The sequence below is a fragment of the Camelus dromedarius genome, chromosome 7 (genome assembly GCF_036321535.1).
Source record: "Camelus dromedarius isolate mCamDro1 chromosome 7, mCamDro1.pat, whole genome shotgun sequence".
In the NCBI taxonomy this organism is placed as follows: domain Eukaryota; kingdom Metazoa; phylum Chordata; class Mammalia; order Artiodactyla; family Camelidae; genus Camelus; species Camelus dromedarius.
Genome location: NC_087442.1, coordinates 43,612,025 through 43,632,057, shown reverse-complemented (window position 1 = coordinate 43,632,057; position 20,033 = coordinate 43,612,025). Strand labels below are relative to the sequence as shown.

The following is a 20,033-nucleotide window of genomic DNA, read 5'->3' as shown; positions in this document are numbered from 1 at the left end:
ATTACTATAATGAATATAAATGCCCAGTCGATTATCTTTTATTTAGGTTTATTGTGAGTTCTTGAGGCCCTTAATATATTTATATATTGACTGAATTTCTATGAGAAAGATTTAGTGTGTAGCATTTCCCAAAATTATTTTTTCATGGAACCTTTTTGTCACAGAATATTTTATGGAACTGGTACTCCTAGAACATATTATGCCAAATGCCTAACTAGAAAAATAATATTGAGGAAAAGGTATTAAAATAATAATGGTTAAGCACAGTTGGTTCTTCTAAAATTCTCAAAGAAAACAAAGTCATCCATTCACTCATTGAACAAATTTATGCTGAGCATAAAACAAGAGCATTGTAGGTATGGTGAGACAAGAGCTAGTAACACCACACCAGATCTTTCCCATCTTCCCACTGAAACACACCCCCTCAGTACACACTCCCACACACAATACAAATTTAACTGCTCCAGGAATTTTAGTCAATGATCCACACACACTGCAAAAGGATTTAATTTTCACTATTAAAAATGGAAGTAGTTGGAAGCAAAGTATCAAAGCTATACAGAACAACTGATTTCCTTAAACTTCCCAGGAAAAAAACCCCAGGATTTTCAAGGACCAGATGGAGGAAGGAAGCTCCCCTGCTGCACAAAGACTCAATCGCTCTACTCACTTAGTCTATCTCATCTAAAGCCCAGGCTTTCTACCTCTAGTCTGGGTCTAAAATTCTTAGCAGTAGAACATGAGTGGGGATGGAAAAGCACAAGGAATGGGAGATTATGTCTGGAGATACAAAATCAGCATCACAAAGACTGAATTTGGAAAAGCTTTGAGGAGCAGGATACCTTCTTGTGCTAAGATTATCTGGAAATAAGACAACCAGGCAACAGAGCTACTTTAAACAAAACTCTCAGAAATATGCTATGGGCCATGTTTCAGATGTTCTGTTAGCATCTAAGGGGAGGATGGGAGCAGCCTCTAGTCAGATGAACCAGAGAGAAGCCACTAATACAATCTAGGGGTAAGCAATTCCAGATTATAGAGACTAGGATATCTGGTATATCCTTGTCCAGAGATAAGTAAAAGAAAAAGCCAACAAATGAAGACAAGTGTCATAAAAATGTTATGCAATACAGAAACTTAACATAGCACTCAAGATGAAGAAAGCAAGAACAATCTATGAGAAAAAGAAACAAACTTTAGACAATTAATTGCTTTACATCTTTTATAAAGTTGAAACAGATTCTTGAAAAGATGAAAGATGAAACCATGAAATATAACATAAAAAGAGAAATGGCTGAGACAGGTAGAAATTGGAATGGAGCTAGTAAAATAAGGGGGAAATTCTGTATAAAGGAATAGAAAATGCAGAGCAAGACAAATAATGTATTAAAGTGATAAAAAGTTGAAAATTTTGGACACTGTTAAAAAATGAGATCAGATATACCTTTAAAAAACTCCCTCAGTTAGTAGAAAAAAAAGAGTAAGGGGAAAAACGGATAAAAGGAAATATAATGAATATGGAGGACTGATAAAAATACAACATAAGAAAAAAAAAGGGTATCCTAGAAGAAGAGTAACATATAAAACAGTGCCAATAATTAAAGATATAATGGAAGAAAACCTCATTCCATCAAAGAAAGACCTAAGACTTGTTGTTTAACCAAATAAAAATAATAAGAAGAAACAAATACCTAGGCCTATTTGGCTGATTATTGAGTATTTGAGGATAAATAATCACATAAACATCTAAGCAGAGATAGAAGTATGGTAACAGAAAGGCTGAAGAGAATGAAGAGAAATTCATAATTTTTTCTTAGTAGCTTTTGCAAATCCATAACCATAAAGTAACCATATTTCCAATTCAGCCAACATGAGATAGGAAGTTCAGCTTATGAAATGAATGGGCAGACAAGGTAAGGCTGAGTTTCTGCTCTTCCCCCGTCACATTAGCATCTCTTCAAAGCACAGACAAAAGGGCAAATCTGAGCATCACAGCAATCCATAGCAATTTACATACAGGTTAGGTCCACAGCGCTTTCTGGGACAGTTTCAAAGACACTTGTTGACTTGAGATTGAGACAGATTGTTAAAAATAGTTACACGCTAATCAAAGAGGAAATGAAGTCATATAAGGTCATTTATCCAGACTAATAAAATATTTTACCTAAGTGAACTTCCCAAAGAGTAGAAGTTTATTCTTTTTAAGTGCCAAAACTCTTTAAAATATTGGTTTTTATAATGGAAAATTTCTGAAATACATACTTCCCTGACTTCTCAAACAATTCTTATAAACATAATTTAACATTTTCTTGATGATCTAGCAGTATGAATTTGAGTATTACTATTTATAGTATGTTATAACACACTGATGCCCTCAGGATTTTTGAGTGTTTGTTCCTCTATTATATTTCCCTCAGCTTCTATTTCACACTTTAACCTTGCCTATATCATGCTGTTTGAATTTAATGTCTACAGAACTGTAGGCTGCCAGGAGAAACTAGATAATGAAATCTATTAAATCAGTAACTTAATTTTACACAATTCTAATTCAGTAGGTTCAAGATAAAAAAGGAGTTGGCTCTAATCTCATACAAAACAAAATGCATGAGGTTAATGACAGCTATTTCCCCCTACTTTTTCACTGGCTTTAGGTTTGCAACTGTGTTCTGGGGTTTTTAAGTGCCAAAAAGATGAATCACATTTGCTGAGCTCCTTTTATATGCCAGAAATTTAATACAGCCTATCTCATATATACCTTGTAATAATTCTGAGACAGAGAAGGTATTTATTATATCCCCAGCTCTGATGGGGGAAAAAACCCCTTAAAATAATCAACTTGCTCACAGCCACACAACCAAAGTGGTCAAAGCCAGGACTCTAACGTAAGTCTGATTCTAAAACCTTGCATTTTCAACCGTTTCACACTGTCTCCTAGAAAGATGTTTCTCAAATTGTATTTCAAGAATCACATATCTCAGAAGCATTTTGTATGCTTGTTAAAAATGCAAAAATGCCTACCACTCTGCACTTGTTGTATAGCAATCTCTGAGGGTGGGTCTAGGAAACCAAGATTTTAGCAAGCACCCCAGCTGATTTTGATACACACTAATGTTTGAAAAATCAGCATTCTAGAACATGTAATTTATGAAGTCTCAGTAGGGATGATACACAGTATCTTGCATTTCCTCCTGCAACTTGGGCCCAACTTTCTCAGCTTGCTTTCTGAGCTCCTACACCTTTGCCATCTCTTATAAACAGCCATGATGGGTTAGGTTCTAAATCCTGCTCTTTTCCGGCTTTATAGTTTTCACTGGGCAACCTCACCCCATCCCAGAGATTAAATTCCTATCAATATGCTTGTGACTCATAATTCTTTATCTTTAGTCCAGCTTCAGAATTAAATCTTCACCTGCTCACCATACATGTTTCATCTCTTGATTGTCCTGTAGGCACAATGAATAACATGCCCACAATGGAGATCATCTCATTGCCACTGCAGTACCTGAGAGCTTTCCTGTCGTGTCCTCCTTCTCAATAAGTGGCACCTCTGTTAACTGAAGACCCCAAACCAGAAAACTAAGCATCATTCTCATTTCTCCCTTTCCTTCATCAACTGCCCCCATATTCTCTCTCTCCACCCCACCACCACCTACCAAGAGCCAAACTAGACCTATTTTTCTTGCAAATATGCTTGCCTTTTCTCTTCTTTGTTGGCTCTCAGAAAATATGCCTAAACCACTCTCCTATTATTTTAAACATAGTAAAACATAGCAACTAAATAATTCTAAATCATTTAGCATCCCTGTAAGTTGTGAGCATTTGTCATTTTAGGATCCCCAGCATCTAAGTATCTTTCCTATTTTAGTCCTGAGATCACCAGGGGGCAGAGCCAGCTTCCTTCCACAGAAGCTGGACAGAGGCTAGATTTCCCCTGTTCCAGATCAGTCAAGCAGATGTTCCAGCCTTGGACCTAAGTCTGAACTGACTAACAAAAGAATCAGGGGAGAATTCAGAATCCACTCCTAATTGCATTCACCAATTAGTGGCAGTGCACAATGGCAACACCACAAGTCCTGGCGTGGCAGGGACAGCAGTGTGTCCCAATCAGACTGTCCCTGGAGATGAGGACTGAGCTGAAGTTCCAGCCACCTCACCTCCCTTAGTCCTTGCCTGCTTTTCTGAACCTGGTTGTTTAGCCTTCCCATTAATTCTGTCTGACAACTGATACTCTCCCAATAATTTCTTTTTCTGTGTAAACAAAGTTGGTTTCTGTTATTATATACCAAAAATGCTAATTTGGTACAAATGGCTAGCAAACAGAAAAATATTAAATTTGTTCAGAAATGTCTGATAGTATCTACTTCTTATATTTAACAAGGCCTTCCTCTCTGAGTTAGTAACTCATATTATTTCCGTAAGTATTAATGCTCACCAGTAGGGAAGAGGGAAATATACCCCTGAATACTAAACCCTTTCATTAAACTTTATCCAATTGATTAGTAAGTTATTTTAGGCCCTCAGTTAAAGTCACATAAGCATTTTCCTTGCTTAGCTGCCAATGCTAATTCAGCCACTTGAAGTATATTTCTGGTGCTTTGAGTTTTACTGTGAGGAAATACCAAATTATTACTATTTTAAGTGAAATACTATAAGCTATATATATTTATTAATTAAGGGCCCCAAGCGGCTCTGAATAGTAAACACAAGCAATATTTATGGGCCCAAAGGGAAGCACTCTAGTTAGAATTAGAAGTTTGGTTCATAAGATTTGGTAGCAGGAAATTTTAGGTATTTCCAAAATCTTTTTTTTTTTTCTCCTTTAAAATAAAAGTATACTGCAAGCATAAAAATCAAGTGTTTTTTACTTACAGCCACACGTTTTCAACCACAGGAATAAACTTAATTAAAAAACAATGTAGTATAAGATAGCAGTGAATGGAGAATAAATTACTGGCATTTTTGTAGAACAGGAATTTAAAGCCCTGTTTCTATTTTTTTTTTTTTTTTGGCTATACACCATATTCCTCTACAACTGAAATTTAGATCATAATTATGATATGGTCTGTTAGACTACTGCAACATATAACTACTGTTAACATAAACATCACACCAAGAATACCTTAATGTCCTATACATGTTATCCTCTCAGAGCCTCCAACGATAATTAGGAAATAAATGATCCTGCTGCTGCGTATGCAACAGGAGAATGTAGAAACAGATATCTAAGGTAACCTGCAGCTCCTTCATGCATTTCACCACATGATGTAATAAATAACTTTTGATACACATTTAGAATGACTTGGTAGGACCAAGGCTACCTGTGGCTGTCATATACTAGATGGCGCTAGAATTTCCTTTAATTGGGGACTGGGGGTAGGGGCAGCAAAACTCCTTTAGTGGGAAGAAAAGAGATACTACAAACTAGCCACTCCCCCCTTATAAGTGGGAGGAGATAAGGTTCATAAGGCAGATTCAAGATCATACAGAGGTTAAACAGAAAAAGGGAAAGCAGAGTGTGCAACAGGTTCCTGAATGGGCCATCGTTCACAGGAATGTTGGAAGGGCTGGTAAAAACCAAGCTGTGGGAAAAGCATGGCTTTGGGTGGAGAGGAGTCTGCACTAGCGCCTCTCAGCAGCCCTGTGCTAACCTCTCTTGCCTAGGCTAGCTCCCTGTCCTCCTAAGGGATCCTGCTGACCCCGCTACTGTTCATTCTGATTTATCCCCCACAACACTATCACAATTACTTCTAAAAGCCAATTCTGGTCACAGAGCCCTATGCTTAAAAGCCACATTCAAGATAAAGAACTTAATAAGGCCCTTATTCTCCTAAGGCTCTTATCAACCTGATCCTAACTCACTTTTTTAGCCTTTTGTACCCCCTCCCATCACTCACTGAATGCTCTGCCTTGATTCCAACTTTGACCACATCCAAGGCCTTCTGAAACTCATAGTTTCTGCTATTCTGCTGTCTGGAATGTCCATTTTACCCTTTTTCATCCAACAAACTCCTACTCATTCTTTAAGGCCCAATGAAGATTCCTCTCCACTAAGAAGTATCCCCTAACTCTCCTAGGCAATTAGCCATCTCTCACTTGTGATCCTATGGTATTTTATTTAAATCAATTACTGTACTGCACTGAAATTACTTACCAAGCTCCTACCTATCCCATGACTTCCTCTCTTCCTTTTATTGATACCCACACAACTCAAACTGTAAATACCTCTAAGGCAGGATTATCTTTGGATCCCCAGTGCCTAGTGTCTACCAAGTATCCAATGTTTATCAAATTAAAAAATGAATAAATGAGTGAGTGAAGGACTACCTTGATGGCAGTTTGAACATCTAGGACCTAAGAAGTTTGATAAATGAGATTCATGACAATCAAAAGAAGAGGAAAAAGATGAAAGGAAGGATGTGATTTCATTAGTGACACATTAAGATATATATATCTTATGTATATATAACTTAAAGGCCCCAAGTGGCCATGAATAATAAATACAGATAATATTTATGGGTACAAAAGTAAGTGCATTACTTACCCTAGAGGCTGGAACTACTCTTTCTAAGCCACTATTATCTCGATGGGTCAAAATGTTTTTGGTAGAAAATGTAAACTACATATCTGTCAAACAGTAACAAAGTACAGTTTCACCTAGTAAGTGGTATCAACTTCTTCTGTGCCTTTATAATCAATTTATCTACATCCTACTTAGTTGGAGGATTACAGTTCTCATATATCTAGATAGCTCTCTTCAAAGTTTAGGTAAATGGTTCACACATCCAGTAAACAACGTTGTAGAAATCAGCTGATTTCCCAAAAGAAAATTGAAATTTCATGTGACATGTACATTTTCTTAGAAAGAAAAAGACACAAAAGGAGGAAATTAGGATCATGCCAAACAAGCAATTAAAAGCAGTCTAAAGATAGATTTTCCTCCCCCCGGAGTCCCTAAAAGCAGAACCAGCCAAGAACGCCAAAGAACCACTAAAAACAGATAAGAAATCTCAATGGAAACAGGAGGCTTCATAGTGACAGACAGGTAAGAATTTAAGGAAATATAAACCAGATCTTCAAAGATCCACATAAAAAAAAGGAATGCTAGAATAGCATTTTAAAAAAGCTGTGGTGGTAAGGTGGCTAAATGGACCACGGAGTACTTAAAATACAAATTACAAAGAATATTATTACCATAAGGTTTTACCAAATACGAATAAAAATGGGAATTTAGCACCTCCTCAAAAATAACTAGAATTTATTTATAGAATATTAGCCTTTGAAATAAACATAAACACTTTTTAGATTTGGGGGAAACTCTTGCTAATCTTTGACCTTTGTATATACCAGTTAGAACTAGGAGTGGAGAAAACAGACATTTGAATTCATTGATTTTTGAAGAAATTAGAAATGAGAAGCCTAAATAAACCAAAGTCACAAGGATTTGAAACCTCCCTCCCCTAGTCCTATGAAACAGGAGACATTTCTTCATGGAAAAGTAAAATTCTGACCTCAATTCACAATACTGCACAAAGTTATATTTCTGTAATAGTTACACATGTTTAGGACCTAAGATAATCATAACTGAACCTGGACTCTAAATTTTCTGACAAAATCACCTACTTAACTAAAGCTTAGCAGAAGAAAGAAGGCTGCCTGTTGATAATTGTTTAGTTTACACTTCACTGATGCCATTATTACATATAAACATATTGTAAATTAGTGACAGAATGCAAACTAGCCACTAAATCAATACTTAATGTGATAATCCCATTAGCCAAAAGGTGAAACCAACTTCCAGCAGCATGCATGTATTTCAAGTGTATTTGAAATACAATAGCTGTATCTGTCTGATTTTATAATAAAGAAAAAAAACCTAAAAACTACAAATAATGTTAAATGAAACATAAACTTCTAGACAACACTGATAAGTAACAATTCACGGGAAAGTTTATATTCAGTGATACTGGACTTTTATGTCTTTTTTCTCCTTAAGTGTCCTTTCTAGAAATGAATGTTAGCTATTTCTATATAACTCTTACTTTATAATATCCAACCTCTCACCTGCTTTTCCTAGAAAAATAAAACAAAAATAAGAAAGCTTATATTTTTTAAATTTCAGTATTTTATGGCTGTATTTGTTCAAATAATGAACTTAAAATTATGTGAACTATGACAAGAGATTTATTAATCAGCAAATGAAGTTACAAAACGGTTCTTATTGTTTCTAAATTAATATAGTAGTAACAGTGGTTAAGAGCATGGACTCTAACCATTATGTCTAGGTTCACATCTCCAAACTGCCATTTACCAGCTTTGTGACCTTGAAAAAGTTACCTAACCTATCCGTCCTCAGTTTTCCAAACAGTAAAATAAATGGAGCTAATAATAGTACCTGCCTCACAGAGGTGTAGTTAAATGAGTTCATAAAGCTAAAGTGCTTAGACAGCCAAAGCACTTGGAACAGTAACCTCACATGAACGTTTGTTGTTACTTAAATCCATAAAAGAAGCTGAGAAAAGTGTTGTACATTTTATCTAAATTTTTTCAAAATATTTGAAGGAGAAAACATCTTTTCCTCCCTTCAAAACTCTTACAACCCTAATGGTCATGCAATAGAAGCTGATACAATTGAACACCAATACTACCTTTATCACTTCCATAGTAATAGAACACTGTTTTACTGAGAGCACACCACCGTTTCTGCCATTCAAATCCCAAAAAGCTGTGATCTACAAGAAAAGGGGGAAGAGGAACAGTTTAGATAATATACATTATGTATACAAATAAAATGTGATTTCCTTCATGTAAAAGGAAAAGTTAGTAAATATGATTTCTAAGGTTCCTTTTAGTTGTAAAATTCTATGATTAATTAATTTGTACCTTCTTTTCCAAGAGACAAACAAAAAACAAAATATAAAACAAAACTAAAAGGAATAAACTGAAGCAGAGATGGGGCTGTGTATTTATGGGATCAACTACATGGATAACAAACTTTGCTGAAAGAAACAGTCAAAAAGGCATTTGACTATAAGGCCTTGCGATAACTGATTCATCTGGGTCTCATTTTCTCATCTGTCATAAAAAGGAGGAGGAGTTGACCTAGATAATTTCTATTATCTCTTTTGGCTTTAAAATTCAGCTAAGAAAGCTAAGAAAAGCAAATGGAATACAAACAGAAAGACCCAAAGGGATTACCTTAGGGACAAGCAGAATGGTAATAAGCAGACTTTCTACTTTTCATTTCCCGTATCATAACACGACTTACATATTTCATTTCCATTATATATTGGTGTTGAAAGAATGAGACCATTTGGGCAACTCCCAATTATCATAGCCAGTGGAGAGGAACACTGAATAAATAATAGAAAATTGCAAACAATACGCCAGATTTGGTCTGAACCATAGAAGACGTGGTGAATGCCAGATTAGGTACAGGATAGTACAAGATAACCTGATTGCTCAGCCGGATGGGATAATGGTGAGAAATCTCATCCTTGAGAATACAGTTATGGCCCACAGCCTTGCTCTAAGAGGCAGGAAACAGCTTCTGAATCACTTACAAAAAACTGACATTCATAACTAAAAAATTGACCAAACGTTTTGTTATTAAATTTATTTAGACTGAAAAATTGTACTTTGTTGTTTGGATAATATCAACCAGATTTTCTTAGAGTCTTAAAACTCTTCCATCACCTAAAGAGAATACTAGCTCCATATGTATACTGCAAGCATGTTTTATCTAAAGATAAAATCATTTTTAGGTTTTTTTCTTTAGAAGCATGTAATTTACCTTTCCTGCGTTTTTCAAGGTAGCCAGCCTTTAAAACAAAAGGAAGGTCCTGTGCTGCAATTGGAGGAAACTGGTTTCCTGTGGAAAGTGGGGGGAAAATAAGCAGTGAGTAAAAACCATTTTAGAAAAGTTAAGTACCAGATCTCATTAGATTCAGTGTACTTTCAATTGTCCAAATTATTTAAATCCAAGTCTATTAGCTTTATTTCAGATCCATTCTGTAGACTAATCCCTCTCTTCCTCCTGTGACTCTCAAGAGCAAAAAAATGTTCTGTATTGCTATATATCTTAGTATATTTTGATCCTAAAGATACAGTAATATTATATAACTAAATGATCTCTAAAGAGCAATACTTTTCGACCTACATCCTATAAGGAATGGACTAGGAAACTACCATAAATAAGTGTAATAAATTCTTGAAAGAAAAGTTAGGAATTTGAAATAAATCACATAAGCTTCTTTTACATTTATATTTGATTAATGCTTCAAGAATTTTGATCCATATTATTACCTGCATATTCCTATTTCTATGTAGTAAAACATAAAATGATTTTTCCTCAAAATCAAATGCTAAAATTTGTTTGAGTGCATAGCAAATATCCTCTCTTCCTGGTTATATTCACAGAGAAATCTTGTAGACATTCAACTGAATGAGTGTGCTTCAGGTTTTTCTAGGGCATTTCAGAGTCTAAAACTAGATAGATAGAGCTGATAGTACTATTATAAACAAATACTAGATACCTACAAAAAATTATAGATTAAGCCAAAAGTTAAGTCAATTAGAAATCCTGTATTCATGAACATGGTTGGTGGGTGGCTCAATAATTTCATATGTTCAACGCTTTATAAACTTAATTAGAAATATACTAGAGTTGCCTCAGCATTTTACTAGAACACTAACAAGTGAAAATAACCAATCTAATGAAATTTCTATGGAATACACTTAATGGAAATAGTTTCAATACAGTTTTATAATTTAAAAAAGTATTTTGATAGGAAGTTTATTATATACAAATTAATCACAGAATTGCCAACTGGGTTTTTAAAAAACATCATGGAGATCACAGTAGTTATAAAATCATAGTTATTTTTCCTTAAGAAAGAAAGCTTCAAATTAAAGCACTAATTTTAGTTCCCTGGTGGATCAATTTTAAAATAGAGTACTGATTTTGAAGTGTAAATAAAATTTTAGGGAAAGTTGTATAAATATTCGAATAGTTGTTCAATCAGTAAATCCATCTGATCCATACAAAGGTGGAGGTTATTTACTACAATGTTTTTGCACATAAGATAAAAATCACATACAGAAATCTTATCTATGTGAACAAGTCCTAATTAACAGCTAAATTAAAGAGGGTGGCTATAGGTTGATTTTTTTAAAAGGAAAGAAATAAGACTAATAGCACTTTAAAAAAATTAACCTAGGTTACATTGTATCACATAAAAATATGAAATTTTACCTAATATAAAACTATTTAGGAAAATTTTCTTTCTAAATAAGATTCCTGAAAATAAAATATTTACTTCAACTAAGCAAGACCATAGTTTAATTTCTGTGGAAGTCTGCCTGTGCTCAGTCTTTTATATAACTGATATGCAGAGCTCTTAAGTGAACTACACAAAATCTCTTTACAAGAAACATCATTTGAATGGCATTTCAGAATGAGAAAACAAACATATTAATTAAATATTTTACTATGATTCTTGTATGTTATGCAAAAATTTCCAAGTGGTTTGCCCAGAGTTTTGGTAAAAACAAGAAGATTCACTGAAAATATCCTATAAATAATTTTGTATCTTTAAGATGATGGAAACAAGCACCGTCCATTCTGAATGAAATTAAAGTACACAAGGAAGAGGCAACTTTCTCCGTCTGATGTGCTGCTTTGATTGGCATGAGGAGGCATTCATTACTACCACTTGGCTAAGATAAGGCTCACTGAGAAGTAGTCCCATAACCTTCTCACATCCATTGGGGCATATAAATGTTCTTTACATAGAAAATAAATGCTCTAAATCTTAGGAAGAAACTTTATATTCTGAGGAGAAATGAGTACCTTTAGCATAGCTTTTAACTTTTAAAAGTTACTAATCAAAAAAAAAAAAAAAGGGGGAGGGAGAGAAAGGGAAGAGAAGGAGCAGGAAGGGAATTAGAATTTACTAAGGTGAATATATATATATAACCTGAAGCTTTTACTTTAAAAAAAATGTTGATTAAATTTCCACTTGATAAATAACAATAAAATTTGATGTCACAAGCAACACTTATTCTGAATTCTAAATTCATGTTTCTAATATAAAATCTTCTATTTCATTCCTAAAGGGGGAAAAAAGTCAAGTTTTCTGACTGAAATTTCATTCTTCTAAACCTCTTCTGATATTTGTCCAATATCTAGGATTTGTTTAACACACATGTGGATTTTTTATAAAATAAAAAGTGTATTAATAGTAATCCCTTTAGATACTTTAGATTTAAGTTCCTCGAAGAACTGTTTGACTTGTATGGCACCATAAACATATAAACACTTAATACTTTTTGATGGTAGAAACTGAAAATTTGTAACAAGATATAAAAAGTAGTCATTTCTTTTTAGAAAACATGAATTCTCCCATTGTTTAGCCCTCATACCACTATACTGACAATGGTCAACAGTATATAACCATTTAAGAAGATTCGCATTGATTCAAAGAATTAAGACTACAAATGCAGGTATAATGATACATGAAGAAAAGAAAGGTGAGGCTAATGTAAACCCATCTGGCAGGCAACGGCAAAGAGTCGCTGAATATGTGGCCAGCACAGTTAACATGATCTCACCGTGCGAAACTATGCAACACAGCCAATTACAACATTCCAGCCAATTCACAATTATATTCTGGGTTCTGTTTCACTATCAAAATTCATAACCTTATCCCCAAAATAAGTTTAGCACTGAACTTTAATCCTTTGGCACATAGTAGACATTCGAGAAATGCTGGCTTTTATTAATTATTATAATTAAATATAATTATTATTATTATATTTAGTATAACTAACTGAATTAATGTCATGCCAATGTAATTGTAAGACTAATGTTGCTTAGGGAATTCTAATCAGAAAGATGGAAAAAAGCATGATTTGGTAACTGCACGAGTTAAACATTGCAATTATTTTAAAAGCAGTTTGTAGATTTCCTTGTGGTTAGGTGAAAGTGGTTGATGAAGAAATTATATTCTAACTAAGAGGAGAAAAAACAATTAACCTACACTCTAGGGCAGCCTATTCATACTGCAGACAATTATGACACACATGGCTTGCTTAAGGGGCCACAAGTGTTCAGCACCCTGAGGAAATGAACATATACTGACAAAGACTAGTCATCTTTTTATAAAATGAGTATGTATTTTTTATGTAATGGCCCTACTTTTCTAAAGCAGCTCAAAATCTTAGACATTAGAACTAACACACTACAAGAGCAGGTAATGAATGGGTCTTCTTCCAGCTTGAAATCTGTGAATCTGAAACATGCAAAACGATAACAAGGTCACAAAAATTCAAATAAACAAGTATCACGTGCCTACTATATTCTTATTAACTCAGTCGGAAAAAGAAAGTAGTGGAACCCAAATTTTATTATAGTTAGGTAGGTATTTTATTCCCAAGATCACTGTTTTTAAAAGATAACTCAAGAATTCCAGACTGTGTCTTTAAACTTTTGCCTTAAATCAAACTGTGTATATAGTGGACACTTTATTATTATTATTATTATTATTCTAAAAGGTTTTAGAGTGCAAAAATGCACCAGTATACCTGCAAAACAAAACAAAAAGTTATTCCTTAACAAGAGAGGGAAACCTAAACTCAACTTGGATATAAATATTAAATAGAATGGTTTCATGCTATAGCAGATATTTAAAACCTTAGTTTTACATTAATACTGGCTTCAAGATGTATGGACTGTGTTAAAGAGATCTGTAATGAAATCCCAGTTCTGCAAATCTATGACTTTCAGCAGGTAACCAAGACTCTCTAGGTATCAGTTTCCTCAACTAAAACATGGAAAAATGACATCAGTTCATCTCTGAGCCCCCCACTCCCAATTCTAAAATTCCATGACATTTATCCACATTGATATTTTTCTTGCATTTTCAGTAACAAATGGTCATGGTTCAAGATGGATTCAACCTTCAAAGATATCATATGTGGAAACTGTTCACAACTTATTTTTCGTATAGCAACTGATAACTTCCTTTACATCTAGCATGGAATTGTTTTATGTCATTTCAAAGGTTTAATTTCTACCTAGAATCTTGGCCTGGAATATCTGTGAAAGAAAATAAATATATAAATTAAATATTTTTCATATTCTAATAACTCTCCCTGAATCTGCTTGGAAAATTTAGAATTTCAAATCTTTTTATCAGCTTTTGTTTTAGTAGCAAAAGGAAAATTATGTATTCAATGGATACATCAAACAATAACCTTTAAGAACTAGTACAGTAATTAAAAGATTACTACATGTGCTTCTTTAGCATACTTCTTTCACAGAGCTTATTTCCCCCCTTACCACTATTACTCTCCTCAGAAAGGATTAACCAATGAATACACTAGTACTCGTAATCTTTAAGGTTATCGTGATACTTCCTTGATTAAAAAAAAAAGGCTCATATTATGCTTAGACACAAAGATGGCCAACTTCCAATTAGTAGGACCACAGAATCCCCAGTGGGGACTAAGCCTCGGGTACAAAGACTGATACAGTGACCCATGCAATGACACCAGTGGCAAAAGCAAAGGCTGCAACTCACAGGTTTGCCATCTGTTAGTCTCTCCACCCCCTCTGTAAAGTGGCAAGTCATTCTGAAAGTTACTCAGCAAAAACTGAATGACTATTAGGGTAATTCACATTTGCCTTTAATTCTGCTTCTTGGTATGGAAATTCCAATAGCCTCCTGAGAGTCTTCAATAGGTCTAACTGAAACCAAAGAAGGCAACAGCTCTAAATATCACAGCTATATGCTCACAGGAAATACTTCATGAACATGATCCAAAAGATACATTAAGTGCCTGTTCAGAGTCCAATCAAAAGCTATTTTTATTCATATATATATAATTGTGGTTGATACTAATTTTCCTGAAAATCTATCAAAATACGTAAAATTCAAATGGCAATAATAGAATAATTAAGAATCAGAATTAACAGAAATCTGAAATCAAATGTGTTCATCAACATCCACTAAAATGAGTCAAAAAGCCATAGACTGAACGTATGTGTGGGTTATATCATCCATAGAGTTATATTATCCTTTTCATTTACTTAAAACTGCTTCTTTTACTTGAGATACTCTTAAGTGTATGACTAGAATTTGAACTACTAATTACATATCTGAAGATTGCTTTTTTAGATAAATCTTTAATATAGGACTGCTATCTCTAGCTCATAAAACTAGATGTAAAAAAAGATCTCAAGATTACTGATTCTTTAGTCCAATGATAAAACACGTGGTATCACATCTTTTAATACATTAGAATTATTCCATATAGAATTAAAAATGATTTTAACTAAAAATTCCAGAGTTACCGATTAATGGAAACACCTGTAAGACTCCTTCAATTATTTACAGGGATGAAAGCATATCAATATATTGAATTGGTCCTTTTAAAATAAGGTTCAACATGAGTAATTTCACTCTACAAACAAGACTAACGTTTCATATACTTACAATACAGGGCACCCTTTACATTTTTATATTTTGGTAAAAGCTACTTTTTAATAATAGATCGTTAGATCTCACAGAAAGAATTTAAATGAAATTTCATCTCCTATATAGAGTAACTTCTCAGCTACTTTGTATCTGATTATATATACTGTTTAAAACAACAAATTTATTATCTTACAGTTCTGGAGGTCAGAAGTCCAGTAATGTCTCACTGGGCTAAAATCTAGACGTCAGCAGGACTGTATTCCTTCTGAAGCCTGTAGGGGAGACTCTATTTCCTTCCCTTTCTAGACCCCAGAGGTTAAACCTATTTCATCGGCTACTGGATTAGAACGCGGACTTCTCTGAGGAATCATTGTGGTGCCTACTGTACCTCTCATTATACATATCAATTGGCTATTGATTTTTGTATATATATGTAAAGTATGTATCTGTTTTTATTTCCTCTGTGGCAGGAAAAAATTAATTAAGTTCAGAAAAACAACAGTCCTTTTTAAAAAATTATGATATACAAACCTTGAAAAATGTGATACAAGCTAAAAATGGACTATAGTTTTCTCCTTGTTAAAAACAAAATGCTAAATGTATCAAAATTGTCACAGATACACTAAATAATATAAAATTAAATATATATAGTTATGAACTGGTTTTTAACTTAATGCTTTACTTTGACACAGAAAGGTGCCCTGATCTGATTTTGCAACTTAAGATAGTGGTTAAAACCCTGAGTCTTGAACTCAAATTGCAGCTTGACTACTACGGGTTCTGTGAATTAGACAAGTTACCTGATTTCATTAGATTTAGTTTTCAAATCTTTGAATGTAGGTATTAAAAGCGCACACTATGGAGAATTACTGTGGAGATTCAGTAGAATATCACTTAAGATAACTCTAAGAAATATTAGTTCTTTTTCTTATTATTTTTAAGTGATAATCCAAATTTGCCAAATTCATTATTGCCATACACAAGAAAACAAGAAGGCTGAAAAGATAAACCACTACAACAAAATTTGAAAGCCAAATATCTTTTAACAATACAAATTCCTTTCCAGTTACAGCTATTTGGGCAAAAAAAAAAAAAATCGGATACATAAAAAAAGTTTGATTGTACTGTACATAGTAAAGACTAGTATAAATGAAAAGGAACATTCTTAATTTAGTAAACAAATATTTACTAGTTTATATTACATGCCACACCTTTTTCTAAATATTACCTAAAGCAGGCAAGTAGGAAAAGTAAACTCAACTTCACTGAAAATTTGTCGAGAGTATTTTAAAAGAAATGTCAAATAATTTATGTATAAAATATAAAGAATAATTAACAATTGGCCTTACTCTTTCCTTACTTATGCTACCTCCATATCAAAAACAACCTTTTCCATATTGTCAGACTATAAGTTTTAAGCATCTTTTTAAAGAGCACCATCAAATATAAATAACTAATACATATATAAAAACAAATATCAGCATGGTTCAGTAAGGTAATATCCATGGCAACAGCTAACATTTATTAAGCCTTTAAGCCTTTACCATGAGTTAAGCATGATACAGTCATCATCTCATTTTATTCTCACACCGCCCCAAGGCATCAGTAGCTCCATGTTACCAGTGGAAAATTAAGGTCACAGGTAAGTGGTGGAGCCAGGACCCCAGGTCTGTCCAACAAAGCCCATTCTCTGAAATGCTGTGTTCTACTGTTGATGAAATAAGTGAACATCATCGATACAAGCTCTATAAGACAATGTCATTGAATTTCTGATCTATGGCATTAATCACGATTATGCATTTAAAATTCTAGAACATTTGTTTCATTTTCTATAAGATTTTAGAGAAATCAATTTTGCTTCCCAAAAGTGTCTCTTTAAAGACTTCCATTTTGGTTTAAAAACACATTCACACAAACATGGGACAAATTAGTAATAAGAAAACTGATATCTATGGAAGGGAAAGGAGGCTCTTTTTGTATGCAGATTCCGCTAGCAAACTGGATTGAAAAAGAAACAAATACAATTTAGACTGAATTCTTTAGCTCCTTTCCATTCATCTATGTTTTATTCTCACATAAGTCATAGAGAAGTCTTTTATTTTTTATCTTTTGCAACTATTTTATTTTGTAAGTTTTAAGCTATAATTTTTTACAATTATTTTTAGACTACTTAATAACATTTTTCTAATTTATAATATTCTTTAAGTTCATTTTTATTCTCTTATTTCTCCTATTCTGTGTACAAAAAGTTTAGAGACATTAATAACATAAGATCATACCTAGAGTATCTGAAATAAGAATCTGCAGAGTCAGAATGTCTTCTATATTGTTTAATATAATAAAGTATATACTTTTGTTCTTCCCTTGAAGAAAGAGAACAGGTATATAAACAATTGTCATTCTATTCCTAACCTCCAAAAGAATGTTATTACTGAGAGGTGGTTAAAATAAGTGAAAAATATTAAATACGAAAACTATCAAATATAAAATTATTTTATAACTAACATAAATTAACAAAAAATAAACATTTCCAAATTTAGACTATTTACAGACCTACTTTGATTACTCAATTACTAAACTGGGCTTGATTATTAAAGCAAATATATTCCCAAACACTCTTCATGTTTTAATATTTATTCCTGTTTCTATTTAAGAAGACAACATCCTAATTTTTTTAAATCAAAAAGCCTTTGGCATTTTCCCTCTTCTGCCATTCAACGTGTTATAACTCTTAAAACACATGTGTGTTCTCTGTCTCTCCTTCCTCTTTCTCTCTCTCTCCCTCTCTCTCAATCTCTAGCACACACACACAATTTATCTTTCTTCCATTTGAAACAAATTTTTCTATGTCTCTTTATTCAATATAGGTATGAAATTAACACATTCTTACCTACTACTATTACTGTTAATTTAGTAATACACTGCTTTATTCCCCCCAAAAAGAATTTCACAGGCATCTGTACAGATACATCTGGTAAGAAAATTAGAAGCAAATAGGATAAAGTTGTATGTACACAGAGAGAGAGAAAACAAATACTGTACAGAAAAATGTTAATAGTAAGAAAATCTGGGTATAATGGGAATTCTTTGCTCTATTCTTGCAACTTTTCTGTAAGTGATATTATTTCAAATTTTAAAAAATAAAAGTAAAGAATTAAGACAAAGTTACGAGTCAGGGTAGAAAACAAAACAAGTTGGAACTACAAAGCTACTACTTAGCAGGAGTGGGCCAAAGATTCCGTTATAAGCTTTATGACAACCAAAATGAAGCAAGAAATAATAAATTATGTGACTGACTGCCCATAAGATAAATACTGATCATTGCTCAGGGAGGAACATACAACTATTCCTGGTTCCTGGCACTGAGATGAGAAAGAAATTCCTCCTATGTGTTCTCAATGTCCTCAATAACATTTTTTTACAGTAAGTAAAATAAAAGTTTCATAGGGCTACTTTGTATAACATCACTCATACGGAGCCAACAGCAAAATGCCAGAGCCAGATTCGGTAAAAGCAATTCTATAGAGTACAAAATCTGGCAGCCCAAGTATGTAATTCCCAAACAGCTTTGTTGAACCCAAGGATAAAAAAATCATAGAACATGTATAGGAATCAACATCCTGCACATTTTCCAGACAATTCTTCCAAAATTCTATTTGTCTTGATCAAACTTTTCGTAAATGCCAAGCCCCTGCAAGTAGCTAACACAGCTCTTTTATGTTACTGATTCAGAGCCATATCCCTTAACAAGCAGCCAAGCTGGGGCTGATGTTGATATACTCTTATTTACAAATTTAGACATACATTTATAAAGTTTAATAGCTTTGCAGGGACATACGCCTGGACAAAGATGACTTTAATACAAAAACAAAATAGCAATTGCCCATAACATTCTAACTCAGTGCAAGAATAATTCCAGCCTGCGAAAAGTTTAAGTATATGCCTACTTCACATAAAAAAAATCCACAGAACAACACATTACTGAGAATGATAAAAGCCCTGAGTCTCCTCTTCAGTATGAACCAGTAATATTATATACACCTGGGTAACTGAAAGAATTAGAAAGCATTGTTATTTATGTAACTGAGTAAATTAATATAGAATACAAACTAAAACTTCAATATTAGAACAATTAATGCATAGCTCTTTTCCTCCAGTATCTGAAAATAAAACCATACCATGTGCTTAATCATTCCCTTCTGATTCTTAGCTTCACAGGGAAATAACTGTTAACAGCCACATGTGAGACTGGCTAGGAGACAGACATTCAGGTATCTACAGAATTAGGTTAAAATAACGTGTTCACAAGGTTTTTTTCTGCTAGACTTCAAGCTAGAGATCATAAGATAGTGATTCTCAAAGCTGAGTGTGATCAAAATCACCAAGGGTACTGTATTTAAAATGTAGAAGTACAATTTTGAAGTAAACTACATTGCTCTTAGTGGTATACTTAAAAACTCCATTTAATACTTATTTATAGGATTTATAAGATATGCTCTTAGATCATGTTAAAAATAAAATCAAAATAATATCCCTAAGTAGATAAAATACAGTTCT

At 33.4% G+C, this 20,033-nt stretch overlaps 1 protein-coding gene across 4 annotated transcripts in view; it reads right to left on the bottom strand.

Moving 5' to 3' along the window:
- The window catches only part of SKAP2 (src kinase associated phosphoprotein 2), a 150,814-nt gene that overhangs the window by 51,871 nt on the left and 78,910 nt on the right, over positions 1–20,033 (bottom strand). For all 4 annotated transcript variants that reach the window (XM_031455087.2, XM_064487490.1, XM_010995404.3 and 1 more), the window contains exons 5-6: positions 9,791–9,868; positions 8,646–8,729 (exon numbers count right to left, since the gene is read on the bottom strand). In XM_031455087.2, the coding sequence (XP_031310947.1) occupies positions 8,646–8,729; positions 9,791–9,868 (162 nt within the window). The remainder of the gene's footprint in view (positions 1–8,645; positions 8,730–9,790; positions 9,869–20,033) is intronic.